A 14606-nucleotide genomic window follows, 5' to 3' on the forward strand; every position below is an offset into this window, starting at 1 on the left:
GAGCTATCTTTCCATTTCACATGTTTTATGAAGGTTGGGGAATGGAGGAAGAATTTGAAAAAGGAAACAAGAATCTATCTTAATAGCCTCAAGAGGAGAGACAAAAGATCCTAAAGCCAAACCAGATCAAGGGGTTAAATGGATCAAGCAGGGGCCTTTATAAGATAAAAAATACAAAACCAACCTAAGTTTGGAGCCACAATAAACAAGACATATATGGAAAGAAGGAAGTTATAATATTCATCCCTCCATCTCCTCTTTCATTTGTGTCATTATACTCTGAACTGTTTTACTCTGAAAAAGACTTTGTTAATCAAGTGTGCTCACACAAGAACCATAACATTTAGTTTTAAAATTCCTGATAAGTGAATTTACTAGATCTCAGGCTGTCCTTTTCTACTTTCAACTTTAATCCTCACCAACCTGACTTCTTAGGTTTCTGATTTTTCATAACCTTTTCTTAATTTTTTAAAATAGAACAAGTAGTATGGTATCATTTAAGATGACATAATTTTGTTCTTTGTAGGGTTTCCTGGTGCAGTTTCTTTAAACATAGAAAAATAAATAAACAGGGAAGGGAGAATGTTGAGGGGAGAAAAAAAAAAAGTTAAATTTTAAGTTTACAGCATCAAGACTATTTAATATGATTTTGTCTGAAAAGTGTTTTTTAATGACAGAGAAAAACTCCACAATACATAAAATGCTATTTGTATTAGCTAATGAAAGTCAATACTTGATAAAAACACCATCTCATGAAGCAATCTTCTGGACACAGAAGTTATGACCTAGCTTTGTCTACCCAAATTTTTCATATTGAAAAACACTTGCCTCATCATCTGAGTAACTATATGCTGAAGTTACAACTCCCCACATCTTACTGGCTACATTGGCAGCCTGCTTCATGCCTGATTTCAGGACATCCATTTTTGGTCCAGACAGTATATTGTCCAGCTTCAGATTGGATAAAGTTGTTACGACAGATCCTAACGAGCCATGTGGAGAAGAACGACCCAGTCCTGTCAAAGATGAAGACCGCTCCTTTTGAACTTGCAGATGGGTTTGTTGCTTTGGTCGTACAGTGAATGTTTTGGATCTGGAGACAGAAGGACTTCTCTGACTTTCATAAGACTTGGAAAACGGCAGGACAGGATCCAAAGGCAGGCTTGACCTCCTTTCTTGGGAGTGACCAAGTGTACCAGAGGCTTCTGCTTCTCTGTCTGGCTTGTGCAGTTCCATGCTGGGAAACTTACTACCCAAGGGGTTCTTCAGATTCATATAACTCTCTATTTCATCTGCCAAATTACGTGCTGCAACTGGTGACACCAACTTTTCCTCAGGTTCTGGATGCCTTGGTTGTGTGCTGTCAGTAGCCAGCAAAGATAAAGGGTCCAAGCCTACTTCAACATCTTCCCTTTCAATAGGCTTAACCACTCCATAAAAGCTATTCCTTTTAGTACTTGCATCTTTGGATTCTGATTTCTGATTTTTGGACTCAACTGACTGTTCAAGGTTCAGGTCTTCCACTGTGGTCAAGTTTTCATCTTTTCCATTCTCAATATGCTCCTGCCCCTCCCCAGGTTCTTCCAGCACTGGTGAAGACCTAGGCTCCAATTCCCAATCACTCTCAGTCGCACAACTCCACGTGCCACTTATGCCAGAAACCTCCTGGTCAATGATACTTTCAAAGTTGTGGGATTTACTCATGTGAGAGGGTGAAGTTTTGGCCCCAGATAAAGCTGCTGTTAGGATCTTGGCATCTGCTCCCATCATTATTGCCAATTCTTTAGAATGCAAGTCCAAGCTGCCTTTTTTCATGAGCATTCCTGCTCTGCTTTCACTGCTGAAACTGCAGCTTCTCTCTGAAAACAGTTTCTGCTTCTTCTGTCTTTTTTCACTTGTTTTCTTAGGAGAAACATCACCAAAGACTGTATCTTCAACTGAATCCTGAGTTATGAACAGTGGGCTAGAACCAGTTTCTAAAAGAGAAAAGACATTTATATGGTATCCATAGCCACAGAAAATGTTTATTTCCTGAAATCATGTGAAATCTCCATATCTCCTTACTGGTGAGAAGACTTGGAGCTCCACAATCTCAAGTTAACCATTAATAAGTTACACTAGCATTAACAAGTTATTTTACTGGCTGCAAAGCCATCCCTGCAGATCAAAAGTCATCTAAGCTTTGACTCCTTGAAGTCAAAGCCTTTTATGGCTTCTACCTCCTTTATCTGTGCCAATACTTGGCACAGACTAGGTACTACATCCATTAACTAAGGGAAAGTACAATTATAAGTAAAGATTGCTCGGGTTTGCTGGGGTTTTTTTGTTTGGTTTGGTTTTTGTTTGTTTGGGGTTGTTTTTGTTTTGTTTTGTTGTGAGTTTGGGGTTTTTCATTTGATTTTTTATTTTTTCCAAAGCTATATTCAGAGTTCTATACATCAAACTCCATTCTAGTTCTAGAAAAAAAACCTGTTGTGTGTGTCTGCTTAACATAGAAGCATTACTTCATTTATGACATAGCCGTATTTAGAAAAAGCTCATTAAATTTAGCATGTGGAAGATATAAACTAAATTTATAAATATTCCCATTTCCTTGGGGAATTGGGAATATTTATTGCCTAGAAAGATGTGTTAGCTACACAAAAACCTCCCTAAGTTGAGGACCCTGATGTACCATATCCCACTACTGGAGGATGTTTGAGTCTCACGTTGATGCTGCTTCTTGACCAGTCATCAGCTCTCACAATTGCCAGAAAGGTTCTGGACAACTTTTTGCCTGAGACTCAATTATTTGCTATCAAGCTACACTGAAGCTGGATTACATTGCCTTAGTCAAAGACAGGCACAAAGGCAGAAAATAAAAAAGAGCCCCAAGATTTGCCTTTTACATATCCATAAGTCTTCTTCATTATAAAGCTCTGGATAGGTAAATAAATTTTGTATGGCACGAAGATAACATCCATTGTTCACAAGTTATACATTGGCAATATAGGCCAGGAAAAAGAGATTTGACCAAGGTCAGTGAGGTTTAAGTGACAAAATCAAGAGTAATTCTTTTGTTTTTCTAGTACATTACTGAAACACTCTTAGTGCAGGACAGGGAAAAATCTTGATTTCAATCTACTCAACAGTAATTTACAATCTAAGAACCGACAGGTTCCTTTTAAGTCACTTGCAAAGGACAATGGCAGAAAGCAATCGTCGTGCAAGATATCTGCACCCCAAATAGATGTTTTGTTTCATTTCATAGCATGAAAAAGATTGCAAAACACTATAGTACAACAAGATTAGGGCTTTAGCAAGCTGTTTCAACCAGTGACTCACCACCACTGCTTTTCCTTCCACTGCTATCAAAAATGCCAGATGGAACTTTCACAATACTGTTACCCCAAGCAGGTGGGTCTGTTGGACTATCAGTTTCTATATTAAGCTGTTGGTTTTCATCAGATTTCTCATTAAAAACCTCTACAAGAAAGAGAATAAGAACTTAAATTAATTAATTTCATTTACACTGTTACAGAAAACATAAACTCAAAACACTGTTCCCTATGTAATTACAACCTAAAGTATCAGTACTACAAGGCTCTGAGCATTTCCTGGAAATAATACCCAGACAAACGACAGTAGACAGTATTATGCAGAGAGTGCTTAGCTGTTCACAAGGTTAGAAAATATGCTAATTTCTTCCCTCGGTACTTTTACAACTAACCAAAGTGGAGCAGGAAGAGCAGTTCACAGATTTTCATGCAGGCTCTTTGTCTAATAACAGCTTTAGAAGCCCTAAGGCACATTAAGGACCTAGTAACACAGATATGGAAGAGATTCAGTAATGAGAACAACAAAATACAGAAAAACTAAGAGCAAAACCTGGATGGAAGACAGGAGATGACCATTATTTTCTACAGCTGGAAAGAGTTTGCAAGAAAAAATAGTGTTTTTTATTAGGTCAACTGAAAAATTGGTCAAGTTTTCAAATACAAAAACGAGAGGAAAGGAATACAAAACACTCTGTGCCCCAGCACTTGTCCAATTTTTCCATCTACATTAAATTAGCCTAATAAAAGGCCTTTTCTACCTATATGTATTCCACTGCTATCACCTAGAGCACAAAAGTAGTCCACCGGGTTTCATACACTCATATTTTGACCTTGGCAACATTATGAATTCAATACATTAGGTATTCATGGTAGTCTACTGCATGAAGCAGATTTATTACAAAAAGCCTTCATCAGTGTAAACATGCATACTTAACCTCCTATTAGGTCTTCAGCTTTAGAAGAAGTATCTTTCTCTACTTGTGTTTCAGTTGCATGAAGACTATCCCCATCATCCCTTAGAAGTTCATCCTTGGATCCGTAGCCCTGGTCTGACTGACCGCCTGCTTGAAGGAATACAAATGTATGCCTCAGATTTTTTTTTATTTCCTAATTATTTTTTTTTCCGTAAGAAAGATAGAAGAACTGAAACTAATCTGTTTTGGGGTTTTTTTCACCAGAAAAGTTCATAGTAAGATTACTAAAGTGCCTAATCTGTGCACAGATTTACTTGGTGATGGTGACAGCAGAGATTACTGGGGAATACAATATAAATTTACTTTTCTAATTGCTATATTAAAACCAAATTATTCCCTATGGAACACTACAGTAACTAACTACTTTTAATGCACTTTATCTGCTTTCACATTTCTTTGTCTTCTCATTAGCATAAAATATTTCCTTGCTGGGCAAGCTAAATTCTCAAATGCACCTACAAAAGAAATTACAACAAGCACAACAGTAACTGAGTAAGCTTCTAATAATGAATACAATTCTGAAAAGAACTGTACCATAAACCGTGCTGCATCTTTGTGGTATAATGGAAAGTATAAAATGTGATAGAAAAAAACCCATAAAAATCTAAACATTTTTTTAAAAGTTTGTTCCTCCATGACACCAGTTAAACTTGACAGCTGTAACTCAATCTTAACAAGAGTTTATAGTAGTCCAAAAGTCTGTACAATCAGGAAACAATCCAGAAAGACACTCTTACCCCTTCTTTGTTATTTTTATCTTAAGTGTTGCTGCATATGCAAAATACAAAAATACTATATGGGGCATATCCCACAGCAACATGTTAAAACAGGATTATTTATATGCCCTAGAGTACCTGTTAGAATACATGAGAGTATTGAAAAAGATCAAAGTGTAAGTAAGTTACACAGCTTGAAAAGTACTAGGAACCTCCATAAAACTTGAGTGACAGACACAATTTACCTACAATACCTATTACTGCTGTTTACCAACAAACAGCAAATGTAAAGAATATTTAAATTTAAAAGTTTGTGCAGCCACCAGTAATTACATTTCGCTACTATATTAAAAACCTTCTATACAGAAAAGTAGGTCCTGACATTCTTCGGTCCTTATTTTTCCCCTACCATCATTTCAATAATGTTAGTATCCCTGCTTTGCACAGAACTACAAACACCCTATCAATAAATGGGTGAATTACCTGCAGAAGTAACATTCAAGGGTAGAAATAGTGCACACGTGCATCCAAGGCTTCACACCATATAAGTCTGCACCCCACACCGTGATAGCCAAGGACAAATGCGGCACCCAAGAGACAGCAAAGAGCAAAAAGCAGAGCAACAAAAAGCAGAGAGAAGGGAAGTTCAGTAATCTAGGCAGGCATATCAGATGAAGCACAGGAATCAGACAAGGTTCTCTTTACAGAAGGGCTTGAGATATTAAAAACATGAAGAATGTGCAAGTACCATTTGTACATTAAGTTTTGAAGTACACACAGAAAGAAAGTTTAGTTGAGACTGTGCACAGGTAGGACATAATCAGTATTAAAGCAGATACGAAGAACTATGAATTTTGTCTTGCCATCTCAAGAGATTAATTTCTTGTGCACTCTTTTACTCCAGTTTGTCTAGAAGAGTGCATACCACGTTTAAGGCAGACTTTTTCCCCAGCTTAACACCCATCTTTCCATTCCCAGAGTGTCTCATACAGGCTGTATGACAAGGTTGTGATAATTTCTGTATTTATTTCCAAGTTTAGCAACTACTAGTAAGAAGCTTGAATATGGCCTCTAAAAGCATAGTTTACTATAACCAAACATCAGATGCTAACTCCAGGAACGCCAATTAGGCATTTCCAGATTACCATAAGGAACACCATTTTAAAGAGTTAGCTTCTAATCATCTCAGCAACTTTCACTCCTTTCCTTTAATGCAGAGAAAGGTTTTACTCACAGAGACTATTATTTCTGTGAATAAATAATAAAATTTGTCAGAGGCTTCATACCTTTTCTGAAGATTAGCATAAAAAGCAAGGTTCATGAGACCACAGCAAGACATTTGTTTTAACAGGACAGTATTTCTGCTATGGTTCACTCCCAAGAAAAAGCATGAACTGAAAAAGCATCATGATCTGTGGTAAAGGAGTAATATTCAACAGGGGTGTATTTCTTTTCTTTACGCAGTTTAACTCCATGTTTCATTCTCTACAGACTCAAAAGGGGAAGGCAGTGATTGTGGAGGAGAAATCAACAGGAGACTAGAAAATTTAGCCTTTTGGGGGTCTGTTAGTATTGAAACCCAGCAGAATCTAGTACCTGTGCTAGAGTGATTATCAATGGAATCAAGCCTGACTAAGTCACTGACGAAGAGAGTGTGCTCCCCACTGTTAGCATCATTAGAACTATCCACGCTACCATGGCTCACCATGTCCCCAACACTTCCACCCGTGGTACTCCGCAGAGCTAAAGACATGAACGAGAGCTGGTTAGTAAGAGAGGACTTAACTTCTTAGTTTTTTTAAACAGATCTAACCTCTTCAGACAACAGTAAATACTTTTGCTTGCACATACAAAATAAGAATATGAAATTCTAGCAACACAATTCAGACAATTATTCAGTTTGTGGAAGATGTTCCAAGACTGTTTCAAGCATCAAGTTGGCAATTATCAATTTCTATACACATCGGGAAAGATTTTCCACTTGTAAATGTCACAAAGTTAGCTGCAATCCTTCAGAAAGCATGTCATGCTCTAGTCCAGCAGAAATAAATCCATATTAACTAAATTATTACCTGATATCAAAGGTACTCGTGGGCTCTGCGTTGATTTCTTTAAGCACTGCCTAAATTGTGCTGTGCCATGAACTACATTTCGTACCTTTGTCCACAGGAATATGCCACTGCGGTTACTGCTAGGCCAAGACGACTCTAAGACCGCCTACAGAAAAAGACATTGCAATAACAAAACCAGTAAGAAAGTTACACTAATAAACACAGTACAGCAAGAAGATCTTCTTTCCATACTCAAAAAACACATTTGCTGTCAACCATGTGAAGAAGGAGAAATATTTGTGGTTTTATGACCTGTTCCCTTTTACAAGCTGTTCCTTTTATCCCACGGGCCTGGATACAATAGCTGAGTAACAACAAATAATGGATTAAGATTTCTTTAAGTAAACAAGATGGGTTTTGTTCTTATTTATATACTTCGGCTGCAACAAAAGACCACAGGAGCATCTCTCTTCCCATGACTTTACAAAGTTTACTTTACTAAGAAGTTTCATCAGGATATATCAGGAACTTGGAAGGAAGGAAAAGGTGGGAGGCTACTTCAGCTAGCCTAATTCCAGCCTTCATCCATCATGGATCCTGCTACTTTAAAAGATACACCTAGAAAGAGACGGATATGACATGGAAGCACTAGAGAGGTTGCAAAACTTGGAAGTGGAAACATGATAAATGTGTATTTCAACAGAATTTTTGGTTATGCTCAAACAGCATAGAGATGTAAACTTAACAGCGTAAAACCATACAGTGTAGATCCAGTGAACCATAATTTCCAAAATGACTGCTTGCCCAGCAGGATCAGCAAATTCAAGTGAAGAGCTGTAAGAAACAACCTTCAAAACATGCTACAGGGGGAGTGACAGCAGGAAGAGAGACAGTGGGACAGTATCCCTCGTCAAGACTTCTCTTACCTTATTGTAATAACCATAGGTGATTGCATTTGGCTGTATTCCAGCATTTTTCATTTCAAAGAGGACTCTCACAGCCTGAACAGGCTGACCCCACAGTCCACAGAGCTGCATTACAACTCTGTAGCAGACCTGACAAGATACAGAAATGCATAAATGGATTGATGACAAGGATTCTGAAACCGTGTAAGCTCTTCCCTGATTTCCAACTTCTACACAATGTAAAAGGGAAAGCCATGTGAGGGCAGCTACTCAACACTCAACAGCCAGAAGAGGGAGCAAGAGTTAAACAGGAAATCACACGAGCTGAAATAACATCAGCAGTCCCATTGTTCAGAATGCTGAATTTTTTTCCACTTGGCTCTCCTGTTTGCAAAATAGAGGAGGGAAGGAAACACCCACACAAAAAGCAGGATAACTTGCTGCTGTGTGCCTGTGCACACCTCTGAAAGAAGGTATGCTGCACACAAACCCATTATTCCTTCAGTTCAGTAAGGCTGTAAAACACTAATTGAAAGTGCATTTAAAAACCAGGATATTCAAGAACTTCCTTCTTGAAGAAGTCTGGGAGAAGATTAGCAACACTAAGTCGGAATATGCGACCCAGCTGACACTACACTGGTGATGAAAAAGGAAATGAATTTCCAGCTGCCCTAGTTAAGCAGACTTCTTCGAGATCATTTCGAGGTGTCTTTAAAATAGGTCAAACTGTAAGTATGCTCAACCTGGTGGTGGTGGTGGTGGTGGTGAAATGCGCTATATTTGCACCTTGTCTTCTATCCCATGTTTTATGATAACAGTTTTTTTTATTCACACTTGCCTCATCTAGTGGTTCCACATCAGTTTTCCTCATTTTAATTAGAACATCGTATGCCTGCTGCAGTGCTTTGACCTTGGGATGTGCAACTCTGACATAGGCTGGCAGACAAATAAACCACAGGCTGTAACTATGACTGAAGAGACACTTTGCCCATTGTGGGGGACTTAAGTAATACTTCTTGGCTAATTTATGGGCTGTTTTTATCTCCTGTAAGGGTGACAAAATAAAAAAGCAGACAAAAGATGTAACATCCTGAATCTAGAAGCCATTACTAACTCAGATACTGGCTCCTTAAAAAGTAAACATTCAGTAACAATGGACAAACATTCAACTTAAGCTCTCTTCTTACCACTGTTATTAAGGCTCTCTGCAAGCAAAAACTAGCATCAGAATCCTCTTTTTCTTCTTTTTTTTCCCTTCACCATTGGAGCACTAATTTTAAATTTCTTCTGTTTTATACTACAGTCTAAAACTTAAAAGTGCTTTTGATAATAAACTGTAACCTCAGATGCTAATTTCTTTATTTGCTGCCTTCTGTTTCTTTTGCAAGTGTTGATTCTCAATAGTTACAAAGACCTAACCTCTAACAATATTAACTTATAAATAGGTAGTGGCAATTTTACCAAAAAACTTTGTATATTTCAGTGTTCATACAGTGATTACAATAAGACTCATCTGACCTGTTTTGTCCTCTTTGCCATAAGTGCTGGACTATTTGAAATGATGCTTCCAGCTGAGTGTCTGCTGAAGGAGAGCTTGAGCTCCTGTGGCCTGTCAAAAAGCTTGAAATCTAGTCGTGGGAAGTTTTTATAGCTATATAGATAATTAGAGAGAGAAAAAAAAAAAAACAGAAAAGAAAAGCTTTTCACATATCTGCTGCTATCAGGAAAGTCATACAAAGACAATTTGTGTGCAAAGAACTGACAAACATGAGAATAAAGAAGCAGGGGGTGGGGGATAGGGAGGGAAAAAAAAAGAGAGAGTGAGGGAAAGAAGACAGCAAGGTCCTTTCAGCCTTATTCTCAAAGATATTACAAGAAGGTGCCTTGGACATTAACTCTCCATAGACAGTGGAAAGAAGAACTAGAATGCCATCCATGCCATGAAGGTCAGGGAAGCACAGATGATGATTAACCAGGATAACAGCTGGAAACAGAACCTTCGTGACCTCCGAGAGAGACAGAAGAAAATAAATCATATGCAGTGTCTGAAACTCCACACTTCCTGCACAGGCCTGGAAAACACTGAATGAGAGTCTCAGAAGCAGAGTGGGTGTTTTGTTCTTTTGGTCCACCAGCTGCAGATCAATAGTACCGGACAGATCCATTACCCACCCCCCTGTCATTCCCACTGTGAAACAAAGCGCATTACAGTTGCTACAAAATACACATAAATGGCTCAAACAGGAAGAAGGACAGTGAAGACATGTGGAAAGGTATTACTATAAAGTTAGCAAGAAGCTACTGAAAAATTAAAACCAAAATCCACATACTCTCAAACATACACACAAAACATTGACTTCCAGAGTTTCAGAAACTTACCAGAATCTGGGCAGTTCCCACCTTTTTAAAGATTCTTCTGAGCGTTATAGTAAGGCAAGATGGAACATCTGCCCTGTTTAACGTCATAAGCAATCTAGTTTCACTAGATTGTGGTTGTTTAACTTGTACCTGTATTTTGGCACTCGGTCCTGTACATCAGCAGCAGGAGGTTCTGGTGGCATTATGAACACCGTGTGTTCACTTTTTTGTGACTCATCAAGCTCAATCAACCGTGCATCTTCGACAGAATCTACATCAACCTGAAAACAGAATTGGTACTCTTAAGTACAAAGTTTGACTTTAGGATAAAACATCCTTTTTAATATTGTTAGTACATGTAAAAATATATTTAATAAATACTGTACTTGATTAATTATATGTAATATATAAAATAAATTTTATTTATTCTGATTATTCAAATGTCTTTTCACCTTTATTTCTAGATCAGATATCCCTAAACATTTTGAAGGACAAAGTACCTTCTCTCCTTTTTCTGTTCCTTTATCCGGAAAGAGCTGGGAAAAGAGAAAGAAAAAAATTATTTTCTTCTCAACTGAAAAAACCAAAACAAAACCAAAACCCCACGTCCTAAATAATTCTGTTAAAGCTGTGTCATTTACTGAAATACTGAATTAGAAACAATAGATTTTCACATTACTGCAGAGGCAAGCAATCTCTTTTCAAATACTTCCTTTGCCGAAAGTAAGAAAATGCAGTAATCAGCATGCTTTCAATCTGTTGACATTATCTACTAAATAAAAAATCCTAAATCTATCAAAGGAAAGTGCTTTCATTCAGTTAAACTGTAAGAATCTGCTATTTTCAATATGACAATTTAAGAATGCAACACATTAACAACCTGCAATAATATCAAATTATTAACAATATTAAACATAGTATAATCTAGATACATACTCTATATCCATACCCCATACTCAGCAGAAAGAAAAATAAAGGTAAAGACACTTTTAAAAACTTATGGTTTAAAAACTTTATGGTCTGTTTACAAGTATTAATTTGATTGGAATCAATACTGAATCAAAGACTAATTCTGTGAGAACGTGGTATGAAAATGAAGGTTCTGTCCAGAAAGAATCATATATACAAACCTTTAAAAAATACATATAATTCTCTTGCTCCTAATTTTTATATTGTGAATTTGGCATTTTACAGATGAAGCTATACACTCAGTAGCCCATCCAGGCTAGAAAGATGCTGAAGACTTAGTTTCAAAAACCAAGACTGGGTTACATCAATCTTTCATATAAAATACAGACAACAAAAAGGGATCTTAACTACATCAATCAGTTTAGACTGCAAGTGGAGCACTAGGTGTGTTTTTCTGGTTTATGTTTAAATTGTGTGAAAAAGAGCAACAAGGCTGAAGACCACTGGTAGATAATTCCACATTAGAGGGAAGGTGATTAACTTTTAAAGGGAAGACACGGATGGTATCGTGCTGAAGTGTCAGCTACTGGTATTTCTCACAGTATCTTATAGTTTAACATCCTACAGGGCTTTAATAAAATTTCGTGCATCAACAAAGAAAATGACGATCATGCAAGAAGATGAAGGAATAAAATAACTCAGCAATAGCCACCCAGAATTACAATCCCTTAAACACTTGCTACAGAGGGTATCTATCTTTACAACTAAAAACCAGGACAATAACACAAAATGAACTGAAGCATATATGAATAGTGTTGCAACATGGTTTTCACCTTTTCTATGCAGTCATCAAAAAATGCCAAGCCTGTATCCTTGTCACTCACAAAACTGCACTCTTCAATAAAGCGGCTGAATATCTGTGTTTTGGTGAGATGTGTGTAGAACTTTGTATAGGCACGGTCTCTGCTTTTTAAAAATCCTGGTTACAAAAAATAACACACAACTGAATACCAGTTACAAGTACCACAAGAAATTAACATATAAAATGTCAACATCAAATATTTAAAGTGATAATACATAAAGTATTTTCTTTATCCATAAAAACAATTACTCATCACTACTTGCATGTGGAAGATTAAAATAACAGCTTTTTTTCAATAATTATTTTTTACCATAGTTAACAATATTTGGCAAGCAGTCACCTCCAGGTATTCTGCTGTGTTTGCTGACCTTTTGTGCATGAAAAAGGAGATGATGACCTTGTACAAAACCAGAAATATCTAACAGTTAAAACAATACTAAAATAAAAATTGTTATCCTAAGAGGGGTGGGCCTGCAAACGTTTAAGACTTTCCAAACCTTTGACTAAAAATTTCTTCTCAAATCTCTCTTCCATTAATTAGAAAACAGAATGGGACAAAAAACCCAAACAAACAAAAAAAAAAAAACCCCGAACCACAACCACCATATATAAAAAAACCCCTTGTGACATTTTATCTAGCATTCAACTAATGAACAGATCTGAAAAGTCAAGGTGATGAGGAAAATAAGATGATGTTTGCTGACAACTGTTTTGTTTGTTACATTTCTGATCCCTGCCCCATTCGCTATTATATTCCCATTTATATAAAGGGCGTTATTTTGCTCTTCATTATCAGGCTTCTGGCATTTTTGCTCTATACAGATTGAGAAATTCTTACATTCCAAAAGATTCCAATATTCCAAATGCCCTTATGGAATATACCTCACAGAGAGTGCATCATGCTACTGAACGATAGTTTTTCTAATACTACAGATACTGCAAAATCGCAGTTCTATGTACATATATCCATATTCTAATCAACTTTGAATAGTTTAACTTTATATAATTGCAATTTTAAATTTTGCTAAGAACTGTACAACCAAAGTGAACCTTGAGCTTTTAAAGTTAAGCAGCTCCTCAACCCTAAAATTATAACACTGCCAATGCTATCAGCAGCTGGTTTGCCTCACCCTCACCTTGATGGTCAAACAAGGAATCAGCAGCAGTTGCTTTATTTGAAGGCGCCTGCGTGATTGGCTTGAGGAATGTTCTGTAACCCTTTAAAATCGATGCCATAAAACGTAGAAAAGCTTCTTGGATCTCCATCTCCAGTTCTGTCATTTTCTTCTGCCAGGAGAAATCTGCCTCAATAGGGGTCATCTCCACTGCAGAGCCTTCTTGAGTTTTCCTGTGAACTAGCAATAAGCAACACACATAATCCCATATTAAAATTCAATGCATTCAAGCAGGTAACTTTTGCATAACTGAAGACTAATTTTTCTTTTTTGTACTTGTCCATATTCAGAAGTGACAAACACTAGAAAATCTGTGATTATTTTCCAATTGATCTGGCCTATATAAAATGCAGGTTACTTCAAGAGGTGATTATGTGTTTTTCTAATTCATCCAGCCCTCTCGGACAAAAGACGATGAGGAGGATCTCAGTTGAGGTAATGCTACCACATACACAACTGAATATACCTTTTCAGTAATATATCAACGCAAATACAAAGCACCATGTTTCCCCTGTTCTGAAGATTGCACATCCAGAAAAAAATGGCCTAAAACTATTTTTCTAATAAAAATTCTAATATCTGAGTGCACTAAAGGGAAGAAACAAGTAGATGACATTCAGAGTTTACTCTTGCACTCTTGAAAAAATAGTAGCAGGTAGTGCTGAAAATTATACTTCCACTCTTTTTATTGTAACAAAAATATCAATTGCCATAAAGTATTTCTACATTAAAAATATTATAACTTGTCCATTATAATATTGCCAAAATAGAAAAAATATCTATCTAAAAAAGACCACTGGTTCTGCTCAAGTTAAAATTAGGAAGTAGTTCTGTATTAGGTAGATTTCATGACATGCCGTGCTGATAAAACCAAAAGAATAGTTGAGCTCTTCTAACATATGAAGTAAAGGTTATCTGAAAAAAAAAAAAAATTAAAAAAAAAAGGAAAATTGAGGCAAGTACACCTACCTCTTAATCAATGCACTTTTCTGTTTCTGCAATTTATAAATTTTGTATATCTTGCATATCTATGAGGCTATACCATTGTGTCTTTCTATGTAATGATGCAACCCAACATACTCTGAACCAGCTTACCTTAAAGAGCTTATCTACAGTTAGAAAGAAGAAATACCAGAAAATCGTTAAGTCACATACAACTTTGATCTCATATGTCCAAGTCAGTAGACTGAAGAGGGTCAGTTTTTCTTTTTCTTTTGACAAAATACTTTGTCAAAATTTAGCTACTCGATTATTTTTGTAGCAAAGTAATCATCTGAGATATTCAGCAGTATCTGCACAATAGCTGAGATATTCAACACCATATTACTCATACCCCCAT

The 14606-nt window shown here is 36.7% G+C and overlaps 1 protein-coding gene across 10 annotated transcripts in view; it reads right to left on the reverse strand.

Moving 5' to 3' along the window:
• Positions 1-14606, reverse strand: part of DENND4C (DENN domain containing 4C) — a 67466-nt gene that overhangs the window by 15668 nt on the left and 37192 nt on the right. For 3 of the 10 annotated variants that reach the window (XR_003989237.1, XM_030470641.1, XM_030470642.1), the window contains 12 exons: positions 13229-13447; positions 12064-12209; positions 10774-10857; positions 10472-10602; positions 9482-9614; positions 8802-9008; positions 7985-8113; positions 7080-7224; positions 6604-6750; positions 4253-4381; positions 3325-3465; positions 829-1976 (listed from right to left, as the gene is read on the reverse strand). Coding sequence is in view for 9 of the 10 variants with exons in the window: in XM_030470641.1 (XP_030326501.1) it covers positions 829-1976; positions 3325-3465; positions 4253-4381; positions 6604-6750; positions 7080-7224; positions 7985-8113; positions 8802-9008; positions 9482-9614; positions 10472-10602; positions 10774-10857; positions 12064-12209; positions 13229-13447 (2759 nt within the window). In the remaining variant the exon portion in view is untranslated. The remainder of the gene's footprint in view (positions 1-828; positions 1977-3324; positions 3466-4252; positions 4382-6603; positions 6751-7079; positions 7225-7984; positions 8114-8801; positions 9009-9481; positions 9615-10471; positions 10603-10773; positions 10858-12063; positions 12210-13228; positions 13448-14606) is intronic. The other 7 variants (XM_030470645.1, XM_030470650.1, XM_030470644.1 and 4 more) reach the window with 6 other exon arrangements.

Source organism: Strigops habroptila, chromosome Z (assembly GCF_004027225.2).
Source record: "Strigops habroptila isolate Jane chromosome Z, bStrHab1.2.pri, whole genome shotgun sequence".
NCBI classification, from domain to species: Eukaryota; Metazoa; Chordata; class Aves; order Psittaciformes; family Psittacidae; genus Strigops; species Strigops habroptila.